General features: G+C 36.4%; 1 protein-coding gene across 1 annotated transcript in view; it reads left to right on the forward strand.

The window, feature by feature from the left end:
* EFCAB13 (EF-hand calcium binding domain 13) overlaps positions 1-24,814 on the forward strand; it is a 140,387-nt gene that overhangs the window by 6,217 nt on the left and 109,356 nt on the right. Inside the window, exons 3-6 of the mRNA XM_075559676.1 lie at positions 9,854-9,938; positions 11,983-12,113; positions 15,017-15,099; positions 17,271-17,414. Of these exons, the coding sequence (XP_075415791.1) occupies positions 9,854-9,938; positions 11,983-12,113; positions 15,017-15,099; positions 17,271-17,414 (443 nt within the window). The remainder of the gene's footprint in view (positions 1-9,853; positions 9,939-11,982; positions 12,114-15,016; positions 15,100-17,270; positions 17,415-24,814) is intronic.

The raw sequence follows: 24,814 nt of genomic DNA on the forward strand, positions 1-24,814 counted from the left end.
TAGTTTCACCTCTTCCTTTCCCAGGCGAATACCTTTGATGCCTTTTCTTTGCCTTATGCTGTTAGCTAAAACCTCCAGCATGATATTAAATAAGAGTGTGTACAAGGGGCATCCTTGTCTGGTCCCCTTTTTCAGCAGGACTGTGTTAGTCTTTTCTTAATTGACTACCAGATTGGCTGTTGGTTTTTCATATATAGCTTGTATTGTCTTGAGGAAGTTTCCTTCCATTCCTATCTTCTCAAGTGTCTTAAACAGGAATTGGTGTTGGATGTTGTAGAATGCTTTTTTTGCATCTATCGCTATTATTGTGTGGTTCTTATAGTTTTTCATATCTATGTGGTGAATAATACTAATGGTCTTTTGTATATTGAGCCGTCCCTGCATCCTTGGTATGAATCCCACTTGGTCATGGTGAATTATTTGTTTTATATACTTTTGTATTCTGTTGGCTAGTATTTTGTTAGGGATTTTTGCATCGATGCTCATTAGGGATATTGGTCTGTACTTCTTGATTCTTGTGGGATCCTTGCCCGGTTTTCGTATCAGAGTTATACTAGCTTTATAGAAGGAGTTGGGGAGTTTTCCATCTTTTTCTAAGTTCTTGAATAATTTTTGTAGGATTGGTGTTAGTTTTTCCCTAAATGCTTGGTAGAATTCTCCAGTGAAGCCATCTTGTCCAGGGGATCTTTTTGTTGGTAATCCCTTGATAACCTTGTCTATTTCTTCTATTGCTTTGGGTCTGTTGAGATTTTGACGTCCATCGAGGATAGTCTAGGAAGGGGATTATTTTTCCAAGAATTTGTCCACGTCTTCAAAATTTTTTAATTCATTGGAGTACAATCCTTCGTAATACTGTGTAATTATCCTTTTGATTTCATTAGGATCTGTTGTAATGTCCCCTCTTTCATCCCTTATTATTGTTATTGAAATTTGTTCCCTCCTTTCTTTGGTTAGGTTTGCCGGTTGTCTGTCGATTCTGTTTATCCTTTCAAAGAACCAACTTTTTTTAGCAGCATTAATTTTACCCACAGTTTTCCTATTTTTCCTCTCCTGAATCTCAACCTTGATTGTTATAATTTCTTTTCTTTTGCTATTAGTAGGATTGTCCTGCTGAGTCTGCTCTAGTTGTTGTAAATTTTGTGCCAGCATATCAATCATGAGTCTCTCTTCCTTTCTGAGGTGTCCATGTATTGCTATGAAACTTCCTCTGGTAACTGCCTTTGCTGTGTCCCATAAGGTTTGGTATGCTGTGTGCTCCTTCTCATTTGTTTATATAAATTTCCTAATTTCATCTCTGGTCTGTGCCAGTACGCACTGCTTTTGCAGTAGAGAGTTATTCATCCTCCAATTGTTTTCTCTTGTTTTCTTCATCTTCCTTTTGTTGATTTCCAGCCTTATGCACAGTGGTCAGAGAGAGAGGTCTGTATAATATCAATGTGCATAAATTTATGTAGATTTGCATTATGCCCCAGCATGTGGTGTACCTGTGAATATGTGCCATGTGGGCTTGAGAAGAATGAATTTTTTTTGTATTTGGATGAAAAGTTCTGTAAATATCTTATCAGGCTCTAGCCTCCTTGTTGAGTTTCTTTTCCTGTTATCTGTCTTTCATAGAGCGGTGTATTGTCACCCACTATAATTGTTGAGGCTTAGATTTCTTTTTACATCTTTTGGAGTGTTTGGTTGACATATTCAGCAGGTCTCTCATTTGGGGAATATATGTTTACAATCCATAATGATTCTTTGTCTACTATTCCCTTGAGCATTATATAGTGTCCCTCCTTTTCTCTCTTTATGGTTTGCGCTTTGAGGTCAGTTTTATCCAAGATTAGGATTGCATGCAACCCCTGCTTATTTTGAATTGTTGATTACTTGATATGCCTTTCTCCAGCCTCTGATTCTCAGACTATTTTTGTCTGTAACCTTGAGATGTGTCTCCTGTTGGCAGCAGATTGATCGGTCGTGTTTTTTAATCCAGTCTCCATCTTTTAATGCCTGAGTTCAGGCCATTGATATTCAGGGTTATTATCTCCATCTGTGGATTCCGTGATGTCATCTTATACACTTTGTGTTGGGTGTTTTCCTACTTTCCTTTCTCAGTGTGTTGCAAATGTGTTTATGTGTGTATCACTGTTGACTTGTTTCCATCCTTAAGTCAATGCCATCTTGGGGTCTGTTTTCTCTTTGTTGCCCTCTGGGTCAGGTTGTTCTATGTGTCAGTCTCTTATTTATGCTTGGTGAGTGTTGTTCTTCTGCCCATACTGGGTTGGCAAGGATCTTTTGTAGGACTGGGGTTCTTCTAATGTATTCTTTGAGTTTTTCCTTGGCTGGGTAGAGTATTCTTGGGTTTGCATAGTTTTCCTTCAATTTTTGGAATATGTTACTCCACTCTCTCGTCTTCTTCATAGTTTCTGCTGATAGGTCTGAACATATTCTTATTTGGGGACCTTTATATGTGATTGCTTGTTTTCCCCTAGCTGCTCTCATGATTTTCTCCTTTTCCTCAAAGTTGATAGTTTTACTATTATGTGCCTTGGTGACTTCTTCTTAGGATTCAGTCTACCTGGTGTTCTTTCAGCCTCCTGAATGGCTGCCTGGTTTTCATTCATTAAGCTGGGGAAGTTTTCCTCCAAGAATTCTTTCACTATTGTTGCAGAGGACTTCTTTGTTGTGTCTTCCTCCAGTAAGCCAATAATTCTAATGTTGTTCTGCTTCATACCATCAGACATAGCTCCTAAGTTTTCTTCAGCTTCTCTGGTGATCTTATTAGATTTTTGTTTGCGTTTGTTGAAGTCTGCTTGGCTGTCCTCCAAGTCACTGATGCGGTTCTTTGCTTCCTCCAGTCGATTTTTGGGGTCCATGTTTCTGCTACTGGTTTTTGCAATCTCCTCCCTAACTCCTGTATTTCCCTTTGGTGTATGACCTTTATTTCCTCTGTCATTCCATCCTTTTTCTGTATTGTTTCTCTCATACCCTGTACGACTCCAAGCAGGATTCTGAAAATTTGTTTCTGTGGCAGTTCAATGTGTGCTTCTTCTGTGTATGTTGCTATGTTCGGGACATCTTCTGCCATTGCCTTTTGTTTCTCCTGTGTATTCCTTGAGGCCGTTGGGGCTGACGGCTGTTTGCGTTGCCTTGTTTTAGAGGAGCTAGGTCCCCTAGGCTAAGGGGAGTGGTCTAGTGGTCAGCAGTTGAGTGTGAGAGAACAGGAAAGAGACAAAGAGGATAGGGAAAAAAGTAAGCTCTGGTGAGACTGTATGGGGATATAGAGAAGAGAGGGAAACAAAAGCAACAATGTAGCTGAGTCTGGATCACTGCCTATGGAGCTGCAAGGGCTTAGTCCCTGCCCCGAGGTGGCAGAGGCTGTGGCTGTGTTGAGAAAAAAAAAACCCTGCGCAGACCTCCCAGACTGTGGGGGGATAGAGAGAGGAGATGGAAACAAAAGTAACAATGTAGCTGAACCCCAATCCCTTCCTGTGGAGCTACAAGGGTCCAGTCCCTTCCCCAAGATATTCAATGAGGCAGGTGGCGGCAAAATGTGCCTATGTTGAGACCAAGCCCCCCTACAGGCTCCAAATGGTCCTGGTTCCAGCAGAAACAGTGGCGGGGTCATTGTTCAGCCCCAGCTGGCCTCCACTAAGGTAAGCCAAAAGCTCCCATCCCCTCAAAACCCATGGGTCTGTACCTACTTATCTTTATGATGCTCCTCCTGTGTTCCAGCCACGTTGAATTTCCCTCTAAGCAACTCTCCTGGGCTGAATTCTGTGGAGTCCCTCTGGTATGTGTCACTCTGTCGCCATCTTCACAGAAGTCTGGTCTTTAAGTTTGATGTAAAGAACATTTAGGGAGGAAATAGAAACCCCAGGGCTTGGTTTGAGTTATTTACATCTGTTGATAATTATTCTTTGTGTGCTGCAATGCCTGGTTGACTTTTATTAATTGCAGAAGAAGCATTAACATTTCCTGTTCTCCTTGGAAAAATACGTAGTTTATGTTTTTAATATATATAAAAAAAGACTGAAAATGGGCAAAATGTATCTCTCGGAAAGAGGACAGCCTCTGGGAAAACATTCAGGGCTAGTCTCACTTTGTCTTTATTTTACTAGATCCTAGTGTTACCTTTGGTGAAGTTAGAGATTATCAGCACATTGTGATTAGAGAGACAACTAAACCACTACCTCTCTTCTAAACAAACTCATTTACCCCTCTTATTGAGCCTGGCCTTTCAGCACTGAACCTTGTGTTAGATGACAAAAGGACAGATAATTACTTCTAGAAGATCCCTTCAGAGAAGAAAGAAGGTGGTGGAAGTGTCCCTCTTTAATCGTTTGGTTGTTGTTAAGCACCATTGAGTAGATTCTGTCTCATAGCTACTCTCTGTACAATGGAGCGAACATTGCCTGGTCCTGTGCCATTCTCACAATCATTGCTATCTATGAGCCCATTCCTGTGGCCACTGGGCCATCTGTCTCATTGAAGTTCTTCCTCGTTTTTGCTGACTCTCTGCCAAATGAACAAAACTGAAAATAAGTCAATTAACATCTGAAGAGACACAATGCCCCAATTTTTTACTTGTTATTTATACCAAACTAATCCTATATCCAAAAAGCTATTTGAGGCAGCTTATAATTAAGTAGACATATTTGTACTTTTAAAAAAGGTACAAGTAAAAACTCATATAATGGAGTAGAAGCTATATTTACACCAAAATAAGAAGATTGAATTTCAGTGGGGGATACGAAGCAGCAATAGGGGATATGAAGGAGCAATAGACTAAGTTGTACCCATTGACAAGTCATTAAATCAACTTAGTAGGGCACTACTAGTAATTAAAAAATGATTTTTTTAAAGAAATAGAACTAGAGGTTTTAGAGTGCTTTGCCTTTTTAAAGGGTATTGTTTTGTGAAATTGTTTCAGTTATCTTTGTATATCTACGAATGTGTATGAAGTATAAGTATGGGAAATGTATTTTTTAAACTGTGAATCATTCAAAGTATTTGAAAATTATTGCTTTGTGACTGGAGGGCTGCAGATAACAGTTTCAGAGGGGTGTAAGAGTAAAGGAATGGTGCTATCAAGGTTAGAGATCAAGGCATTAGATTTAAAGGGGTAGGGCAGGCATCCTCAAACTACTGCCCACGGGCCACATGCGGCCCACTGAGGATATTTATCCAGCCCACTGGGTGTTTTTTCTCCGTTTGTTTTTTACTTCAAAATAAGATATGTGCAGTGTGCATAGGAATTTGTTCATAGTTTTTATTAAAAACTATAGTGCAGCCCTTAACGGGTCTGAGAGACAGTAAACTGGTCCCATTTAAAATGTTTGAGGACCCCTGGGATAGAGTATCAAAAGGGCAAAGTACCCGCTCAAGGAGAGGATACGTGATGCAGTTTCCCTTATTGCACAGCTTTGCTTAGAGCTAAACTTACCCAAAGATTTAAACTAGTCATTGTCATATACATCCCCCATGCAGCCCTTTCATAGAAGGTTCCTCTTAAAAGAAGGGCCATTTTTGCTAAAGAACTATTTTTTTCTCCACAGAAGGATGACTAAGGGTGTTAGTTCTAAAATACTACTTTATAGTCCAGTTGGTATGAGTGCTAGGTCATAATAAGCATATGGTATTTTGTGTGGCTAATTATAGTGATTCCTAACTTTCTCTGATTGTTAGTTATTAAGTATTTAAAAACAATCCTAACTCTCAGGAATCACTCTAAAACAAATGACAATTTCTGGGCTGAGACATGAGCATCAATATATTTTTGAAGTTCCAGAGGTGATTTTACTGTGCAGACTAATAGAATCGAGTTCATTCCAGGGTATTTCCTAGTTCAGAGGGTCCTTGGACACAAAACCAATTTTAAGGTTGTCCTTGAAATTTAGTTCTCATACCACTTCCAGGTATGTGAGTTTCCTCTTTTCAGATTTAATTCAGACTTTTGACTCCTCTTATTGTGGTATAGTGAGAAGATGCTTGTGTGGTGAGACATTCCGAGAACCCAATAAGCAGAGGAAAAAACCCTCTTATGCATCATTTGTATTTTTGCCTTTATACTAATACAATCTTATCCTTACCACCGCAGTGTGATTTGTCTTGTATTGTTTTCTGGTGGGTTTCCCAGCTGTGTCGTACAGGAGGAATGGATGTATGATGATATTAAAAGGTGTAAGGAATGCAGGGGCTGGGGCTAGGTGATGGGCGGGAAAGGGGGTTCAGGAGTGAACAGCGATGGCAGGAAGGGGAGGGAGCACCAGACTGATAGGTGATTTCACAGTTGAGTTCGAAGGTAATGTGACCAAGGGAAGCGGGGGAAGGCAGTAAGATAGATGTGGTGGTGATGGTACCACTCCTCTTGATGTGATTGAACGACTGAACTGTTTCAGTTGTATCATATGTGAATTATGTGCCAATAAAACTGTTGGGAAAAAAAGAAGAAGAGGTGATAAAAGAATAAGAGAAAACCAAGCAGCAGGAAAGCAGAATAGCGATTAAAAAGTTTTGAGATTGTAGTGTCCAGATTATAGTCTTGACATTTCTTTTTTCTCCTATTTTTTAATTGTTATAAATATAGAGATAAATTTGCCAACTCAACATTTTTAATGTGTACAATTCAGTGAGATAAACTTCATCAATCATATTGTACAATTATTTTTCTATCATTGTAGAGAAAAACTCAATCCTTCCTAAATTATTCGCTTCCCCTTTCCTCTGTAACTATTAAACTTTATCCTCTACACATTTACCTATTATAGATATGTGATGCTAAATCATATACTATTTGTCATTTTGTAATTGATATATTTCACTCAGCATGTTTTCAAGTTAATCAATGTGTGGACACATATATCAGGACTTCGTTTCTCTTGATGTAAGCGTCACATTCCATTGTATTCACATGCCACATTTTATTTATCCATTCATTGACTGTTAGACATTTGTGTTGTTTCCATCTTTGAATATTGTGAATACTGCTATGATGAACATTGGTGCACATGTCCATTTGCAGCATGCTTTAAACTCTCTTAGAGTATAGCTGAGTGAAATGGCTTGACTCGATGCTAACTACATATTTATCTTTGGGGGGGGGTACTGTTTTTTACACAATTTTGCAATCTTAACAGCAATGGATGGAGGTTCTTATTTCTTGATATCCTTGCCCACATTTTTTTTAACTTACGCACTCCAGTGGCGGTCAAGTAGTTTTGATTTGTAGCTTGCTAAAGGAGCCTTCCGTGGGAGAAAGATGAGACTTTCTCCTCCTGCAAAGAGTTGCACTCTCAGAAACACACAGGCAGTTCTACCTTGTCCTATAAAGTTGCTGTGTGTCAGAATGGACTTGATGTCGGTGAGTTTGGTTTGGTTTGGACAGGAGCCCTGGTGCTGCTGTTAGGTAAGCATTGGACTGCTGATGTAAAGATTGGTGGTTCCCACTCACTGGCTGCTCTACAGGAGAAAGATGAGTCTACCTGCTATTATAAAGATTTATAGTTTTAGGAGTCCTTTATAGTGTCACTGTGAATTGGAATCGACTCATTGCCAGTGGGTTTACTATATAGCTAATGATTTTGAGCATCTTTTCATGTGTTTGTTGGCCATTTGCATATCCTCTGTTGAAGTGCTTATTCATATCCTCTGCCCATATTTAAAAAATCATTTTATTGGGGGCTCTTACAGCTATTATAACAATCCATAAATCAATTATATCAAGCAAACTTGTACATTTGCTGCCATCATCATTCTCAAAACATTATCTTTCTTCATGAGTCCATTGATATCAGCTGCTCTTTATTTCCTTCCTCCCTGACCCTACCACCCTCACTAACCCTTAATATATTATACTATAATAATAATTCTTTTTATATCTTACATCATCCGACGTATCCCTTCACCTACAATTCTGTTATTTTTACTCCTCAAGGGGGGGTTAGACAGCTATATTTTATATCAGTTCCCCCTTCCCTTTCTCCCCCCTTCTCTTCCTGTACCCTCATGGAATCATTACTCCCATTACTGTTTCTGAGGGGTTTATCTATCCTGGATTCTGTGTATTGAAAGCTCTTATCTGTACCAATGTAAATATGGCAGTCTAAGCAGGATTTATGAGGCAGAATTGAGACCATAATGGTGGGAGAAGGAAGCATTTAAGAACTAGAGGGGGGGAAAGGACAGAAAAAAAAATAGAGGAATGTTGTGTGTTTCATGAGTGCTATACTGCACCCTGGTTGTATAATCCCTTCCATGTGGCCCTTCTGTGAGGGAATACCCATTTATCAACAGATGGGCTTTGGGTCTCCATTTTGACCTTTCTCTTTCATAATGATATGATTGTTTGTTTTTGAACTTCTAATACCTGTTCCTATCGACTCATCATGATGGTATAGGCTGGGATATTTCTTCTATGTGGGCCTAGTTGTTCCCCTGCTAGATGGCTGCTTGTTTAAATTCAAGCCTTTAAGACCCCAGATGCTATATCTTTTAATAGCCGGTCACCATCCATTTTCTTCACCACATTTGCTTAAGCACCCATTTTGTCTTCAGTGATTGTGTAGGGAATGTGAATACCACAGTATTAGAGCAAAGTATTCTTATGTCAAGGGAAGAATTGAGTAGAGACCCAAAGTCCATTTGCTACCTTAATATATTAACATAAATATATGTACATAGAGCAATAGCTCTATCTTTATATATTAATATACTTAGATATAAACATGTCTACATGTATACCTCTCTATATAGTTGATACTTACTAGTTCTTTCCTCTATTTCCGTTTACTTTTCTCCTGTCCCACTATCATGTTCATCTCTCATTCACCTCTTAGTAATTCCTCTCAGCTACATTACAATTGATCAGACACCACCAGTAACTCTATACCCTCCTCAAAGTCACTTTTAGATCCCTTGTTGTTCCTTTGTCCCTGACATTGGCTCACTGTTCGCTCCCCCACCCCACTACCTTCTCTCCCATGCTGCCCTCCACTCCCCACCCTGGAACCATAGGTTCTGTTACTTTCTCCTCGGGATTGCTTATCCTGCCTATCTTATATAGATAGACATAAAATAAATAAAAATCAATGAAAACAACAACACCCTATAAATAAGTCCAGGTCTATGTGATGGCCCCAACCAGGTCTGGTGAGGCGCCAAACACTGACCTTGCCCCTCCAGCCTATTTTAAGTATTCCTCATGGACTTTGTATGTGTGTGTAAATCCAGTTGCCCCAGCAAAATTTATGATAAATGTGGCATGATGCTGACATCCACAGAATCTTAGTGAAGGATGCATGGAAATGCTTTGGACATTCTTGTTACTTTGTATGTATAAAATAAAAATGAAAACAAAGCATATTAACCAACCATAATGTGGGAATCTTACTGGATCCTGGTGCAAAATGTTAAAACAAAAAATAAGATTTATGAGATAATTGGATAATTGAAAGCTGAGGGGGTATTTGATGATGTTAAATAATTATTACTAATTGTTTATAATTACTAGTTCTTTATAAAGAATTATTAGTAGTTCTTTATAATTCTACTATATGCATCTGCCATTTTAAAGAAACAACCTTGCAGAAATGCATACTAAAGTATTATATGAAATGATATGCTAAAAACTGATATGCTACTGGAGTTTGTTTTAAAAATAATAACAGCAGAGTTAGAAATAAGATAAAATCAGGTCCCATGAATTGATAATTATTGAAGCTGGGTGATGGATGGACTTCTTGTTCTTATTCTCATTATATTATTGGCTGCATTTTTGCATGCGTTAAAGAATTTCCATATTAATTGCTAAAAAGAAGAAAAATAAAGAAGCTATTCAGGGGTTACTCTAATTTTCGGTTCAATTTAGGTATGAAACATCAGTATTCCTGTGTGAAGAAAAATATACTGACAAAACGAGCAGAAAGAAAAGTTTGCAACTGCACAGAACTGAGGTAAAGAATTGGAAATACTTTTTACATTATTGTTGTAAAAATATAGATAACACAATATTTGCCAATTCAACATTTTTCACTTATATAATTCAGTAAGATCTATGATGTAAATCTATCTTCTGCAGCCATGGAAACATTTCATTCTTCTTTGAGTGGTATCCTTAGTCCTCAAATGTTATATTTTAGTCCAATTATTAAAATGTTACAAGCTTAAATATTTCTCTTCCTCTTTTTTCTTCTAGCACAGAACAGGGGATCATTTTAGAAGAATATGATCCCCCCACCTTCTTTTCTTCAACAATGACCCCAAGAACTTTTTAACCTTGAAGATACTTGACAATTATAAAAGATGAAATGTTCTATGCTTTTAGCGTTAATAGCTTTCTCCTTTTCTGATTAATATATTCTATTTGATTTTCATCTGCAATTTCACCATTAGTTTTATAGGGTCACTATAGCAAATAACAAAACTAATCTCATGGTTTTGGAGGCAGAGTCTGAAATCAAGATGTTGGCAGGGTCGCACTCTCTGAAAGCTTAGTTCTTAGTTACTTCCACCTTTGATTGGCACCCAGAGTTCCTTGCTTTGTGGCAACACACTATAGTGTCTGTCTTTGTCTTCACATTAATCTTCATACGTCTTTGTGTCTCATATCTCCCTCTACCCCTTTTCAATAAAGACCCCCGTCACTAGATTTCAGGACCTACCCTAAATCCAGGATGAGCTCAATAGTGTATATTTAACTTGATTGCATTGTTAAGGACTCTTTTTCCAAATAAAGTATATTCACAGATTCTGAGCATTTGCACATAATCATATTTTTCTACTACACTCATTATGCTAGATATAGGTATAAAATTTTTTGCCTCTATGAGTTTACCCAAACTGGATTTCATATACAGAAAAAACATAGAAAATCAAGGCAAATTACAAACAAAATTATTTTTTATTTCTCTATTTGTGCTTCCTGAATTAAGAATGCATGCTTTCCATAAATTCTGGACAGTTCTTATGCAATATCTTAGAACATTTCCTTCAGTATCTTTATTCTATTAGACATATATAAGTATTAGAGTTTGTCTCACATGAACTCTATGGTCCTTAATATTTTTAATATTTTCTCCATTTTATTCTATGTAATTTTCCTCATCTGTTCTCTAGTTCACTTAATCTTTATGCAGATAAATCTAATATCCTATTTAGTTTGTTCAGAGTATTTTCTAAACTAGAGATTTTGTTTCTTCTTTAAATCTGCTTCCATTTTCTTAACATTGTTTCAAGGTCTCATTATGACTGATCTCCTTGGGCGCATTATTCCTTTCTTTTTTGTCACTCAGGAGTTGAGAACAAGACAGATGTTACTCTCTTTTCCATCCCCCTCTTAGAGGATAAGTTGTTTTGCTTGTCCATCCTTACTAGGAACATTGTTTTTTGAAGATGTGGGCTGTACATGGGACCACATTACCAATTCCTACCTCGTGTGACTTTAGAATCTTGTCTCCATACTCTGTATAAAACTCAAGATTCTAGGCTCTAGGTAAAACTAAAGATACCTGCAACTAGAGACCTCAGTTTCTATCTGCCTAGCTAATTGCCTTTTGCTTCTAGTTTATATATGTATTATGGATCGGTCAGTCAGAAGAATAGTTTAAGAAACCTTACCTGGGTTGTTTGGATAACTGTACTATTTCTCCACATTAATTTGCGCACATAGTTAAGACTTGTATAACATACCCTAGTGTCTAGTGATCAAGCCATCTTGTTTTCACTGCTCCATAGATTTTCCATGCTTTTTAAGATTCATGACTATAATCAATAGGATAGTAATTAGGAGATGATTCATTGCATACTTAAGAAAAGCATTACTTTGCAAAAGAATATTGGTTTATTTAAAATTTTATTACATATAAAATGTAATTTAATTTCAAAAAGCAATTTTACAACAAAAGAACAAGTTAAAGTCTGGTATAGCTAATTGTTCTTTTGGAGATTTCTTGATTACCCATGTGGTCTAAATAAGAACATTATTGTATTTGCCTATAGGTGATCTCTTCCTCTGCAAAGCTGTCAAAGGAGAAGATAGCTAAGAATGAAAGTTCTTCATGCAAATTTCCTACTCAGTTCGGACTTCACAAAGTTTCATCGTCCCGGAGAGCATCTTCTTCAGTTAATGGGTATCTAAATTAGTGTGTTCTATTTTTTCCCATCATTTGTCTGTCAGATTTGTGTGATGGCTTGCATGTAGTGATGCTGGAAGCTAGACTTCTTGCTTCAATACCATCAGTCCATCAGTTCTTGATCATGTGCTACTTCTTGATATGGTTGAATGCTGGCAATTCTTTTTGGTATGATAACTGTATATCTTCTTCCATTTTATTTTGATGATCCCTGTATGGTTCAATATTTTACCATAGATTCCTTCAAAATTGCACTCTGAGGCCTGACTTTTTGCTCCAGTTCTTTCAGCTTAGGAAATGCTAAGCATAACTTTTTTTTTGGTCTTCTAGCTCCAGGGTTTTCCACATTTCATTATACTAGTCTACTTGGCCTTCTTGGGCTGCCCTTTACTTGGGCTGCTCTATAACTTCATTCTTTTTCTTTTCTCTTTAGCTACTTTCCATTCAAGAACAAGTTTCAATGTTTCTTCTGCCACCAAATTTAGTCTTTCCCTCTTTTTCATCTTTGTAATGACCTTTTGCTTTCTTCATGCTTTTGATATTATACCACAAATCGTAAGATCTTTGAGTCATTAGTTTCAATGTTTCCATTCTGTTTTTGATGTTCTCTCTAAATTCAGGTGGGACATACTCAAAGGGATGTATTTTTTTTTTCTGTAACAAACTTTAAAAAAAAATAGACCTTATTTTTTAGAGTATTTTTAGCTTTATAGGAAAAAGTGTGCAGAAAATATGAATTTTCCACATGCCCCCTTTCCCTGACAGCACACATTTCTTATTAATATCTTGCATTTGTGTGGAACATTGGTTAAAATTTTTTAATCATTTTATTGGGGCCTCATACAACTCTTATCACAATCCATACATGCATCCATTGAGTCAAGCACATTTGTACATTTGTTACCATCATCATTCTCAAAACATTTGCTTTCTACTTGAGCCCTTGGTATCAGCTCATTTTTTCCTTTCCCTCCCCAATTCCCCCTCCCTCAGGAACCCTTGATAATTTATAAATTATTATTATTTTGTTATATCTTATTCTGTCCATCATCTCCCTTCACCCCACTTTTCTTTTGTCCATCCCCCAGGGAGGAGGTTATATGTAGATCCTTATAATTGGTTCCCCCTTTCCACTGGTTAAAATTTTTTAAGGTGAAAAAAATCCTCACTTTTTAATGTATAAAACACGAGCATATGTACAAGTTAAGTATATGCAGTGTTTGAAGGAGGCACTTAGAATTAAAAAAAGTCTTCAAAGATTTCTTTTTGTTAGTTGTCATTGAGTCTGTTCTGACTTGTGGAAACCTTACATATGACAGATATGAATGCGGTTGTGGATTTCTTTTAATTTTCTTCAGTTTTAACGTGAACTTACATATGAGATTTGATGGTCTGTTCTATTCTTGGCTTCTGATCTTGCTTTGGCTGATGATATTGAGCTTCTCCCATCATCTCTTCTCATGGATGTAGTCAATTTGATTACTAAATTCCATCTATAGAGGCCCATGTGTATAGTCACTGGGTATGTTGTTGAAATAGGCATTTGCAATAAAAAAGTCATTGAGCTTGCATAATTCTGTCTTGCAATCTCCAGCTTCATTTCTGTTACCAAGCCCATATTTTCCAACTACTGATGCTTCCCTTTTGTTTCCAACCTTCACATTCCCATCACCAGTAATCATCTGTGCCTCTTGATTGCATGTTTGATCAATTTCATTCTGAAGAATTTGGCTCATAAATTGAATTATAGTTGTATAGCTGGACTTCCTTAGAGTCATGTAGATATTATTTGATTATAGCCAGCATTGTATTTCATGATATACTTGACAATAAACTCAACACCATTCTTTTTGACAATAAAATCAACAGCATTCCTCTTGGATTTGTTATTCCTGGCACAGTAAACCATGTGATTGTCTGATTCAAAAATGGCCAATACCAATCAGTCCATTTCAGCTCATTAATGCCTAGGATATTGGCCTTTCAATGTTCCATTTCATTTTTGATGACTTTTAATTTTCTTATGCTTTTCACATTCTAATTATTAATGGATGTTTGCAATGGTTTCTTCTCATTTAGAGTTACACTGCATCATAAAATGAAGGTCCCCCAACCTTTACCCCATCTATGTTATGAAGGTTGATTCTCCTTTCAGGAGACGCTTCAACCCAGCTTGTGTTTTGAGTACCTTTCTTCCTGAGGAGCTCACCTTCTGGTTCTAAATCTGACAGCATTTCACTACTTTTCATAAGATTTCCAATGGCCAATCCCTCAGATGTGGATAGCCTACATCCTTCTGCATCGTTTGTTCTTGGTCTGGGAGCTCCAGTGAAATTTGTTTACTGGGGATGCTCCTGCTGGGATTTGACATACTGATGGCAGAGCTTCCAGCATCACAGCAACATGCCAACCCATCACAATACGACCAATTTACACATAAGTAGTGATGATCTAATACGGATATTCTGTAGTTTCAATGATTTGCATGTCATACTATCATCTTTTCATGGCCTTCAAATTGAGAAGTGATAGAATATGCAATTCTTTGGCTATTTACAGATTATAATAATTTGTTTGCATTATTACAGTGGCTTTAAAAATGGAATTTTAAAAAGGAAGGTAAATTATGTTCTATGAAGAAATATCACTTAAAAGAAACAAAGTGGGGATGCTAGAGTGTAACTTAATTTCAATAAGTAATTTTACATCAGAAGAAAAGTCAAGTTAGAGCCTGGTATAACTAATTATTCTTCAAATGGTTTGTAGATTAACAAAAAAAAAAGACTCTCCGGAGTAAGAGATTTGAATAATATTAGACCATTGAGACCTTGATTTTTAATAATTTAAGAGAAGATTTTTATATTTCCTTTGCTGCTTTCTAATGTGGCTTTCTTTGACAGGAAAAAAGAACCATTTTCTAACCTCTATAATACATTATATGATGAAGTACCCCAGAGACGCTTATATTCACAAGATTTAAATGGTAATGAGAAGTTCTATCATTTTAAAAATAGATTTTCTGATTAAGACTGGTTTCAAATGTCTCTTCCTGAAATCAAAGGGGTTTATGATGACAGTTAATATGTATTACATGACATGCCAAAGACAGTGAGAAGCCTAAGGTGGTAGTTTAATCTATAAATATATATATTTACATTTTATTAGGGGCTCATACAACTCTTATCACAATCCATACATATACATACATCAATTGTATAAAGCACATCCGTACATTCTTTGCCCTAACCATTTTCAAAGCATTTGCTCTCCACTTAAACCCTTTGCATCAGATCCTCCTTTTTTTCCCTCTCCCTCCCCGCTCCGCCTTCCCTCATGAGCCCTTGATAATTTATAGATTATTTTGTCATATCTTTCCCTATCCGGAGTCTCCCTTCCCCTCCTTCTCTGCCGTCCATCTCCCAGGGAGGAGGTCACATGTGGATCCCTGTAATCAGTTCCCCCTTTCCAACCCACTCACCCTCCACTCTCCCAGCATCGCCCCTCACACCCCTGGTCCTGAAGGTATTGTCCACCCTGGATTCCCTGAAAGCAGTGGATTATTAACAAAACTATTTACATGCATATTTATGAGCAGTTCTTTTTATATGTTTTATTCTTAGTTGGAAAAGGAATTTTGACATTATGTAAAAATATTACTTAAATAAGGCAAAAGTGGTACCATATTATAAGAGCAGTATTAGAAAATGATCTTCAATATGTAGCAATTATAAAGCAGATGAAAACTTGAGTGACAATGTTCTAAAAAAAGTCAATGCAACTTATGCTACAAAATAAAAACAAAAGTGCTTTATAAATAAATCAGAAGCATGTGTTAGGCCTTATAGTAATGAAATTAAGTGAAGCAGGGTAGGTTGGGGTTGGGGGAAGGCATAAAAGTAACCGAAGGAACAATTATGGAATAGGAATAAACTCATAGGGAAGACTGGATTGTTTTGTTGAGAGTTCTCTAAATCAGTCTTTTCATGACAGTATGAAAGCCCTTAGTATCAAATAGGACCTGCATTTGTAACTTCAATTAATATCATAGTTCAAGACTTTACTGGATTTGTAACTTCAATTAATATCATAGTTCAAGACTTTAGTGCCAAAGATATTCATGATTGTGAGTAAATAATATTTTACATTGTACTTTAAAAATAAACAAAGTCCACATTAAATTTATTTCAGTCCATTTCTTTTTTTTTGGGTGAGTGGTGGTAAAGTCAGGATATTATGTACTATGAATAAATTAAAATGCACTGGAGTCTTTGATTTCACTGGCATTTTGGTTTTGACACCTAAATATCAAAGCTGACACTCCCCTGCACTCCTTTTTTATACTGACCTCTACCGTATCTTAGGCCCATCCTTTGGTTTTAGGCTGTTGAACAGAATCTTTCTGAACATCCTTCTTGCTTTGCATTGGAAAGTTCCCTTTTTACCAGACTTTCCCCATCACTTGACTTCTGGATCAATCTTTCTTCTGCTTTCTTAGGGACTATGTTTTTAAAATTATTATTCATTGTTTTTGAGTGAAGCACCTTTAAAATTTTTGTTTTCATTAATTAGTCCACTTATTTCCCATTTCACTGAGTTTTGGCTTCTACTTCCAGTGAAGTTTTAGCAGTGATGAGTTACCTCTTTTTCAGTCTTTCTTTGTTTTTGAACACTGTCATCTATTTTTTTAAAATGAAAATTGAACTTAATTCAACAGATTATTTTGAGACTCTTTTGAATTAGGTTGTAGAAATAGAAGAATGAAAAATCTTGTCCCCTTACAGCTAATAGTTTAGATATTGACAATGACATCCACGCAGTCACGATACCGAGCTTTGACTGAGATGCATACTTTGTGCTGTAGAACACAGAGGACTGACTTATTTCCGGAGGAAGCTGTGGAAGTTTTTGTTTGTGGGAGCCCTGTGTGATTTTTGTTCTGAAAAAAAGATGGTAGAATAAGCATTTACTATCCCGACATATTATGTAAATCATAGGAATCAATTCTAAAGCAGTAAATGTGAAAAACAAACTTTTAGCTTTTCTTTTAGACATTTTTTATTGTGATTTGTTTTGTTTTTCTGAGAAAAGCTGGGGAGGTGAGGGAAAGATAATAATTCCTTTGAATTAACTACATGTTTTGTTATATATGTATAGCACTTCATAAAGCCTGTACACTTTTTAGTAAAATTCAACTTGGTAACATTTATGTGAATGATCTGCCCTCGATCCTATTCACTTTGAAGATTTCCATAAGTGATTCAGAAATGCGACGGGCACTAAAGACTATTGATATTGATGGTAAGTTCTTATTTTCATATTAATATATTGGTCTTCAAACATGGATATAAATTGTGTGTTGGTCAAATTCTAAGTATTAGGAATCTATTATAAAATATATATAATTTTGAGATGCTACATTTACAGTAAGGATGTTAAAAACGTGGGCCTCTCGTGCACAGAATTGGATTGATTAATTATAGGGTTGGATTATGACATACTCTCCTCATTGGTATATGCATGGCCTAATTTTTAGTTATTTGATTTTAGTTTAATAATGTAACAAGCATATTGAACACACCACACAAAATAAAAACTAACATCTTCATAATATCATACCTAACTGTAAAGTCCCCCAAACAAACAAATTTACTGACTTCCGCTATCTGAAGTATTCTGAATCCTGTCCATTATTACCCTTTCTTATATATAAAAAATGTATTATTTTGGTAAAATACATAAAACAGGAAGTTTGCCATTAAGTACGTTCAATGACAGTAATTAAAATCACTAGATTGTGCTAAGGCGCTCTGGTTGCATAGTGGGCTACTCAATGGGCTGCTAACTGTAAGGTCCACAGCCACTCTTCAGGAGAAAGAAGGGGCTTTCTACTCCGTAAAGAGCGACCGCCTCAGATACTTGGCATTGAGTTGATGGCAGTGAAAAGTGCCTGTTCAAGATATTTCATGTAAGTGGAATCACACAGTATTTGTCCTTTTGTGTTTAGCTTATCTAAGTACAGTATGCTCAAGGTTCATGCTTACCTTTTTATATACAAATATGTGTCACTTAACTTCTTTTCTGGCAACATCTCTCTGTAGATAAAATTGTGATTTCTGAATGAAATCCCATAACTCCTTTTCTTTTAAAAGGGAATGCAGACTTTCTTTGTGTTAATTTCCCTTATTGATTGATTGATATTTTTAGTTGTTATTTGGGTGAAAGTTTACAGAGCAAATTGGTTTCCATGGACAATTCATATACTATTTGTGACATAATTGCAATCCCCACTGTATGACTGTATGCTCCCCACTTCCTCTGTCTTTATTATTTCCCCCTTTTCCTAACCCTTCCTGCTTTCTAAGTTTTACCCCTGGGAAAATGTTGCCCCTTTGAACTCATATTAGTGATTCTTTGAAGGAGTGGCCTCCGTAGTGGTATTGTTCACCTTATAGCACAATGGCTTTGGCTGAATCATGGTGGTGAGTTCAGTTCCAGACCTGAAGGATGAATAAGGGCTTTAATTTGGGGATTCCGCTAGTCTCTGTCCAACTGCTAAGCTGATCTTTTTTTATGATTTTGAGTTTTGTTCCACAATTTTCTCCCTCTCTACTCAGTACCTTCTCAACAGTTGTAGCAGGGCACCATCTAGTTCTCCTGGACTCAGCGTTGCAAAGGCTGAAGTTCAAGTGGTTCATTAGTCGAAAGGACTATTTGTTCCCATGAACCTTTGATTTTATTTACTCTTTGCTCTGGATAGGGTGATGGTCATTAATTGTACCTGGATGGCTGCTCACAAGCTTTTAAGACCCCAGTTGCTACTTATCAAAGAAGCTTGTCTTCGTGAACTGTTTCACCAATTGGCTTTGGTGTTCCCTGAGTCTCTGGTCTTGACTCTTCCAGGCCCAGTGATTTATTCCCTCATGGTGTTTGGTTATGGCTAGGAAGTTTTCATAACCTATGTGACAACTTATCTTTCACAAGTTTAGTGATCTATTTTGCTAATTTATTAGTGGCATATAATATTTTGGAGATTTATAGTAAAATATTCTTTCTAAAACAGAAATAACTTCATTTCTTAAAGGCACAGAATAATATAAAGGATAAAGATAAAATCACCTGTATTACTATAATGCTTAGCCAACTATTGGTATTTGGGGAGAAATCTTTTTAGGATGTTTCTAAGAATATGTGTGTGTATGTATAACTGTGGTTCAAACATACATAGAAACACATGATACGTATATATGTAATATATATATGTATATATAATATTCTATGACCTGTTTCTTTTTACATTGTGCTATGGTCAGTTTTCCATGTAAGTAAATATAAATCCACAGTGCCCTTTTCAATGATTGTGAGTTACCCTCTAGAACAAATTTGTTTTAAAATAAATTATCTGTTGATGGGCATAAAGCTGTTCTCTCTCTCACCAGCTCAGCTAAGCTTTCTGTTGTTAGACACTGACTCACGGTGATGTTATTTATAATGAAGCTACCCTCTCAGTTATTATTTTCGAGCCCGTTGTTGTAGCCACTGGGTCCATTATCTCCTTGACTCAGGTCTCCCTCTTTTTCACTGACCCCCCCTCCCCTTTATCAAGCATGGTATCCTTTTCCAGGGACTGTGACCTCCTGATAACATGTTCAAAGTGTGTGAAAAGAAGTCTCTCCATTTTCCCCTCTAAGGAGTATTCTGGCTGTCATCCTCCATGACAAATTTGTTTGTTAGCAAGTTCATGATAATTTCAACATTTTTCTGCAACATCGTAATTTAAATGCATCTATTCCTACTTTTTAATCCAGCTTTCATGTATGTCTATATGAGCTATTTGAAAATACAATGGTTTGGGCCAGGTGCACCTTCATTCTCAAAGTGACCTCCTCACTCATTAACATTTTTTTGGTTATTTTATTAGTATTAAAAATCCTTTTAATGATGTCAGCATATGTACAAATGTGCTGGATGAATGTATAGACTGTGATCAATGTAAGAGCCCCCAATAAAATGATTTTACAAAATCCTTTTATTGGGGGCTCTTATAGCTCTTATAACATTCCATACATCAATTGGATCAAGCATATTTGTACATATGTTGCCATCAACATTTTCTAAACATTTGCTTTCTATTTGAGCCCTTGGTATCAGCTCCTTCCCCCCTCCCACCTTCAGGACCCCTTGATAAATTATAAATTATTGATAAATTATAAATTATTATTTTCATATCTTACACTGACCACTGTCTCCCATCACCATGTTTCTGTTGTTTGTCTCCCTTAGGGTAGGGAGGGATTGTTGTTAAATATTGCTACTCCCATTTCTGTTCCTGAGGGCTTTATCTGACCTGAAGTTTTTGTGCTGTGAGCTCTTATATGTCTCAGTGTATATACTCTGGTCTAGCCAGAACTGAAAGGCAGAACTGTGGTCATGATAGTGGGGAGTTAGGAAGCCTTCGAGAACCAGAGGAATATTATGGGTTTCATTGGTGCTACACTGTGCCCTGGTTGACTCATCCCTTCCTTGTGAACCCTTCTGTGAGGGATGTCCTGTTGTCTACAGATGGGTTTGGGGTGTCTGCTCTGATCCCCCTCATTCTCAACAATGTTTTTTTTGTGTGTGTGGGGTCTTCTGGTGCCTGTTACCTGATTCCATCGACACCTCATGATCGCACAGGCTGGTGTGTTTCTTCCATGTGGCCTTATTGCTTCTCTGCTAGATGGCTGCTTGTTTAACCCCAAGCCTTTAAGACCCCAGATGCTATATCTTCTGATAGTTGGGCACCATCAGCTTTATTCACTACATTTGTTTATGCACCCATTTTGTCTTCAGCAACTGTGACAGGAGAATTAGTATCACAGAATGCCAGGTTGTTAGAACAAAGTGTTCTTGCATTGAGGGAGGGCTTGAGCAGAGGCCCAAAGTCCGTCCACTTCCTCAATGTATTTCCATATAACTGTATGTACATAGGCAAGTACCTCTATTTTTATGAATTAATATATCTATATAGTGCACACCTATATTTATACCTCTATCCATATCTTTAGCACTTTAAAAGAGGTCTTGTGCAAAATATTTGCTTAGTGCAATGCATCATTTGATTTGTTAAGTGCTGTTTTCATGAGCATTGACTGGATTCAAGCAATATTTTACAACTTCAATCTTTTCTTCATTTATCTTGATGTTTTCTACTGGTCCAATTGTGAGGACTTTGATCTTATTACACTGAGTTGTAATTAAATGTAAATAAATTGCACTTTTTTGCAATTAAATGTAAACTGCTGCAGTCCTTGTTCGTAATCAGCAAGATCCTTAATCCTTAGGCCATTGATCTTAATCAGAAATTTCTTAATGCAGTTCCTTTTTGCATTTAGCAAGCAAGGTTGTGTCATCTGCATATTGAAAGTTAATAATTCTTTCTCCAAACTTGATTCCTCCTTCATTTTCATATAGTCCAACTTCTCAGATTCTTTGCTCAGCTTGCAGATTGAACAAGTGTGGTAAAAGGATACAACCCTGGCTCTCAGACCTTTCTTGATTTTAAACCAGTATTCACTTGTTCTGTTAAAACAACTGTGTCTGCTTCCTTGCACAGTTTCCAAATGAACACAAGGAAGTGTTTTGGAATTCCCATTCTTCTCAATACTATCCATAGTTTATTATGACTCAAACAACTGAGTGCCTTTGCATAGTCAATAAAACACAAGTAAACTTCTCTCTGGTATTCTCTGCTTTTAGCCAAAATGCATCTGACATCAGCAATGACACCCAGTTCTTTTTAGTACAGTGACTCTGTGTATTCCTGTAATTTTTTTAATGCTTCCCACATCATTCTTTCTTCATACAAGATGAGTTAGATAACTAAAATGGAAAATATTTGAGAAAAGAATGTGAACTCTTTCAGGCTTTTAAAGAGTATTATTATTATTAGAAATTCAGAATAATCCTTTAGAAAATTAGGACCTTATAAAGTATCAATTTTAATCACTTGGGTTTACTGTGGGGGTAATTGAGGAATAAAAAGGTGAGTCTGGTCTAAAGCTGTACAGCCAATTTAGGTAACATTTAAAGTTTTGCTCATTTCTTTTTACATTTAAAATAATGTTAAACATACCTTGAACATCATGGTAATAAATGTAAGTCAAGGAAAAGTTAAATGACAGAGTTGTGTCCTGGTATTATTTTGTCTACAGAACTTTTTTATTGTTTTTTTGTCTATGTAGTTTAGTGTTTTCAGTTAATAAATGTTTGTACATTAAAAAAAATAAAAACGGTCTCTTTACCCCATCTTTCACTATAATCCTTAGTAGTAAACATTGGTAATAGTTTGATAAAATATCTTTCCTGACCTGCATGTATATATGTGAGTATAAAGATAGGAAAGCACATATGCAGATAATGATTTTTAACTACTCTCATGTTGTTTAATGGTGAAGTTGTCTCTAAAAATTTTGCTACTGTAAAGTATGCTACAAAGAACAATATTATACTTCAACTCTTATACAAGTATTTCTGTAGGATAGATTTTGAGATATGAAAATACTGTGTCAGAGGATGTGCAGTTATTAAACTTTGATAACCCCCAAAACCCACTGCCAATGATAAGGTCAATTGTGACCCTTGGCAGCCCTACAGGACAGAGCAGGACTGCCCCTTTGGGCTTCTGAGACTTTAAGTATTCACAGGAGTAGACAACCATCTTTCTCCCCCAGAACGACTGGCAGGCTTAAACTGCGGAGCTTATGGTACACACTCCACGTGTAACCCACTGTGCTGTCAGAACTCCTTTCAAACTGTGATATGTTCTGTACAATTCTCACCTTACACCCAAGAAAAACCTCGGTCTGTGCAATTGTAGTCCCAAAGCAACGACTGGTTCTGAATTTAAAGGCAATTACAAACTATTTCCTTTAGTTATTCCAAGGTTGTTTTTAGGTAGAATTTAAAGTGGCTCCTTTCACTGCAACTTTTTCCCTTTGCTTTCTTTCTTATAACTCTGAAAATTGGCCACAGGGAAAATGATTCACATCAAATTATGTTTTTAGAATATTGTTATTCCTCCCAAAAGTAAAGGCTGAAATGTATTGCTAAGTTGTTTATAGGCCTAGGTTAGGTGCACTTCACTCACATAATTTTGTCAGTACTTTATTCCCAATTGAACATTTGGTTCTTGGCAGGGATTCAGAACACCCTGCTACTGTGATTATAGACATCTGTCTTTATATAATTTGGCCTAACTTAAGTTGAAAAGTGTCCCAGAAAAAATACATCAAAATGTGATTTTATTTGGGTTTTATTTTCATTTCTGGATATAATGGGATACAAAATCTAGAATGCCCTTTAAAGACATTTCCTTAAGCTTGAGGATAAAGACGTTCTTTCTTATCTATCTTGAAAAAACATGACAAAGTGTGAGGGTTTTTTTTTTTTTTAGGTCCTGATTATCAAAGGCAGGGGTTTTTCTGAAGGTAGATTTTCTTGACCAGAGATTGTTCTGAAGCAACCCTATAAGACTGTTTACCAGGGATGGAGGCCACACATATGATTGGAGAATCATATTTATGTGCCCTGGAAATGAGTGTGTAGCTTGGATTTGAGTAAGAAAATTTCCATAAAATGTTTCAATCCATTACAGAACTCTAGACATTTTAAAGGAGGGATTAGAAAATGCAGGAGCCTATTTCACTTTCACATGTAATTAGAAGAAAGTACTAATCTGTACTAGTCCAGTCAACTCCTATTTGTTTGCCTATCAAGTTGTTATGAATGCAATGACAACATCAAAAATTTCTATTTTTAAGCTGTGCCATTTCTCTGCAACACAAAAGTGAGTAAAATTACTGATGTCTCCCAGTATAGCCTAACTCTTACAAACTGTTACATCAAAGAGTCATATTTTATAAACTCCATTTATAAATTTCATAGGTCAGTTGCATTTTCAAAATAGTGTCAAGTTTTTAAAAAGAGATGTTTTAAGAACAAAGCTTTCATTTGAAGAAAAATTTTTCTATAATGTGCAACCATTTTGGCAAGACAGCTGGTTTTATGAAGAAATAATTTTTATATGTTATGATTCATTGCTTCATATTGACATTAATCAATTAATTTTTCAAAAATTCTGAAAAGCATTTATAGCTGTTAAAATTGTGATTTTTTGTCAGAATCTGAACCATGAATTAATTCATTTTTCAAGAATTTTTGTCAAGAAATGGAGCAAAATACAGTTTTCTGATATACTGCTGTATAAAAACCCTTTGGTATGTTTTTACGGTTTTATTGACATAAAAAACTCAAAATTATTTTTATGGAGAAGCGTTGGGCTGCTAACTGCAAGATCAGCAGTTCAAAACCACCAGCCTTCAGGAGAAAGATGAGCTTTCTACTTCCACGAAGATTTGCAGCTTTAGAATTCCACAGGATTCTATTCTCTCTTAGAGGGTTGCAATGAGTTTATTGACATAATTGATACTTAGTTAACTGCATATTTGAAGTGTGTAGTTTGATTAATTTTGATATTTATATTCACCCGTGAAACCTATGTCTACACTCATACACCTGTGAATCAAGATAGTGAACACATCCATCACTCCAAGTTTCCTCACACTCCTTTGTAAACCCTCTTCTCTCTCCATGTCCACCTCACCCCAACCCTAGGTAAATAGTGATCTGCTGTCACGTTGGATTAGTTTGGTTTTTCTAGA

Source organism: Tenrec ecaudatus, chromosome 10 (assembly GCF_050624435.1).
Source record: "Tenrec ecaudatus isolate mTenEca1 chromosome 10, mTenEca1.hap1, whole genome shotgun sequence".
NCBI classification, from domain to species: domain Eukaryota; kingdom Metazoa; phylum Chordata; class Mammalia; order Afrosoricida; family Tenrecidae; genus Tenrec; species Tenrec ecaudatus.